This window comes from Montipora foliosa, chromosome 5, assembly GCF_036669935.1.
Source record: "Montipora foliosa isolate CH-2021 chromosome 5, ASM3666993v2, whole genome shotgun sequence".
NCBI classification, from domain to species: domain Eukaryota; kingdom Metazoa; phylum Cnidaria; class Anthozoa; order Scleractinia; family Acroporidae; genus Montipora; species Montipora foliosa.
In genome coordinates this window covers 5,172,296-5,175,292 of record NC_090873.1, presented here as the reverse complement: position 1 = coordinate 5,175,292, position 2,997 = coordinate 5,172,296, and the positions used below count along the sequence as shown (strand labels likewise).

The 2,997-nt window shown below is 37.1% G+C and overlaps 1 protein-coding gene across 1 annotated transcript in view; it reads right to left on the bottom strand.

The window, feature by feature from the left end:
- The window catches only part of LOC138003454 (uncharacterized), a 12,195-nt gene extending 9,198 nt beyond the window's left edge, over window positions 1-2,997 (bottom strand). The window contains exons 1-4 of the mRNA XM_068849536.1: window positions 2,774-2,997; window positions 1,547-1,705; window positions 1,397-1,447; window positions 1,078-1,160 (exon numbers count right to left, since the gene is read on the bottom strand). Of these exons, the coding sequence (XP_068705637.1) occupies window positions 1,078-1,138 (61 nt within the window). The 5' untranslated portion in view covers window positions 1,139-1,160; window positions 1,397-1,447; window positions 1,547-1,705; window positions 2,774-2,997. The remainder of the gene's footprint in view (window positions 1-1,077; window positions 1,161-1,396; window positions 1,448-1,546; window positions 1,706-2,773) is intronic.

Sequence of the window (2,997 nt, the reverse complement as noted above, 5' to 3'; positions counted from 1 at the left end):
GAACCGGACCCCAAATAAATGCCACTAGGCGTCGTGTTAGCTCTCGTTCAAAGGGACATTTAGTGTCAATTACACTACATGATATTCACATCTAAATGTGACAGGCGTACCATGCAAGGGCAATTTAGAATAGAGCTCCAGTTGCAATTTGATTTCAGTTTTTAGTGCGAAGTACCAATTTCAAAACGTCAACATTTTAGTTATTGCGATAGATTTTACGAATTCATCAGGGAAAACGCGAATTTTCAGTTTCTCAACTCCGGCGTTGATCCACTGAATGTCGATATTAACAACGAGAAAATGATCTGGGTTCGACAAGTCCTTCCTTCAGTGCATTTTCTTCTTAAGTTCTGACCAAAGTTTGAAGATTTTACTCCATGGCACTTGAGGTTACCCCATTTTTCAGAATTATTAACAACAACAACAACAACAATATTTTATTATTTGACAATAAGTCCTTATTCCCCTGGCTCCGCAGGTAGCAGTGCTAATCGAGGCGGGCCAGGATAATCAGTAAAAGAAGAAGAAAATACACACAGTAAAACTACCCAGAAATAGATAGATAATTAGATAGGTAAGTAAATACGAAAACAGATTAAGTCTAAAGAAACACCTAGCTATGTAATTAAGGTTGGCAACGCAGTATATTATGAGAGGTAGATAAATAAGACAAAATGAATAGGATAAGATAAGCGAAGCAAAGATGATGGCTACTAAGAGTATTTGCTAACTTTTGAGATTATCGATTCTAAGTCTTCGTAGGAGTCTTCAGATTCTAATATATTGAATAAGATCATACGAATTTTCCTTTTAAAAATGGATTTTGGTAGTGTTCGGTACTTAGTTGGTATCTCATTCCACAGTTTTGCACCAATTCTTCAAAACGATTTTCGTTCAATTTCAAGTTTTGACTTTTTAATATAAAAGTTAGAAAGCTGGAGAAAAAGTGACATCCCTGACCTTTTTAAATACAAACCCAACTTGAGAAATATCGAGCCAACGTTCTCTATAAGATTACCTGAATCTAATTTAGAGGTTTGTAACTATTACTTTATGATGAATAATGACTAAAATTACCTTTGCTCAAAGCCAAAGTAAACGTCCCAAATGCCAACAATAGAACAGCCAATGTATTCATCTCCGGACTCGATTATCTTTTCCTGATAATGTTAAAATAAAAACATTTTATTTTCCCAGTGTTACATGTCTTATTCATCTTTGGGGATAACAATCCATGGTTGGTTAATAACCCAGGCTGTTGATTCCAAATTTTAGTGCTTTTATCCTGGATCGAAAAATCACCGTTGTCTTTTGAAAATAGCTTTTCTTAGAACATACGACTTGCTTACAACGTGCTGGGCCAGTGGACAAGTTTGTAAAGCAAGTCAGAACTTACCAAAGGTGTCTCGAAAGTTCGTCAAAGTTCTTACACTTCCTCAGTCCTGTTCTGTGCACACACAAAAACCGAGAATGAAAGAATGGCTTGAGGCTTACAAACTCGTGCATTAAAAGTCTGCCCAAGGTCAATGATGTGTTGGCTACCTACCTCTAATTCGCATTGTGATGTCTAAACAGTTCCAGTCAAATCCAATTTTGTAATCATGCGTTGTGACCTTCGTGCTGACCACCAAAGCAGTCTCCAATTTCAAAGTGGACCACGTTGGTGATTTCCAACAACAACAGCAATCTTTATTTCACGTCCATACTTGCGAAAAAACGGAAAGTTTTACAGTTAGTGTGATAATGGTAAAACGAGAGAGAAAGAAAATGAAGTTTCAGAAGAAGACTAGAAGATGATACATAATATTATTAGAGCATGGCTAGGAACTAAATTTCGTTTTAGGTCCTAGCTAACCTGTGTGGTCAGCTTGCTAAGAGTGCTGTCTAGTAATCCAAACGTTTTAGTTGGTGGCCAACCCAAACATCGATTCGTGTTCCTTTTATGTAGGGCTTGTATCTCTTCTGAGACCAAAGTTCGAGTATTGTTCTTGGTCACAGTTTTATTTCTAATCAACAATCAGACAACTCGTTAGGTAGTCAGAGCATCGGATTTTGATTAGGCTGTACCAACTGAACTAAGAAAAATGAATTAACAACGACTTCATTCCGGAAATAAATGGGATCCTAAAACCACACTATTTCCATTCCAGAACTGTGCCTTTTCCCTGCCTTGATGCGTCGTTGACGATTTGAGGAGACCGTGTGTTTTTTAGTTAGCTGAGAGAGTTCAACTTATACTCGATTCAATTCAAAAGTAGTAAGGTAAAGTAACTCTATCCAAGGTCATGATAGCAAAAGGGACACCTCAAGGTAGTTTTAGTTTCAAGACTTATTTTGGTCACAACTTGGTGAGCTCCTAGGTATAGCATTCTTCAGGAAAAGCCAAACAAACGGTAGATGTCATGAAAAATGATAAACATGATCTCAAGTCACAATAAAACAGATAAAGCAACGAAATTTGATCAATGAAAAAGGCATTTTTTAAAGAGACCAGATGGTGCAAAGTTGAAAATGTGCCATTGGCATAAGAAAATCAAGTTTCAATCGATTACATGTTGTATCTTTACCTGCAAAAAATATATATCCTCATCTCACTGACTAAACGAAATAAAACGAAAGTGATAATAAAACGAGTGGTATTTTTTCTATTATCCAATCTTACAATGGGTATGGGCTCAAGTTTCGTTTAAACTTGGATTTAGCATCTTTCGCAGTTGCTTGCCTAAGTTCTTACGTTAACAGCATTGTAACAGTAATAAACTTACACCAATACCTCTCGTGTCAACGTTAATCGATGTAGAATTTTCGACACATGTAGGTGGGAAGTCCGTTTGTTAATGTCGTAAACTGTTAACCGCAATCCTGAAGTCTGCAACCGACTCTTCGCTTGGGCCATGTCAGGAGGGTATTGGAGTTTCCCGGTCAAAATCACAAAAAAAAAAGCTTTGGAAACAGCGACGGCGACGGCTACGACAACAGCAATGCAACAAAAAATAG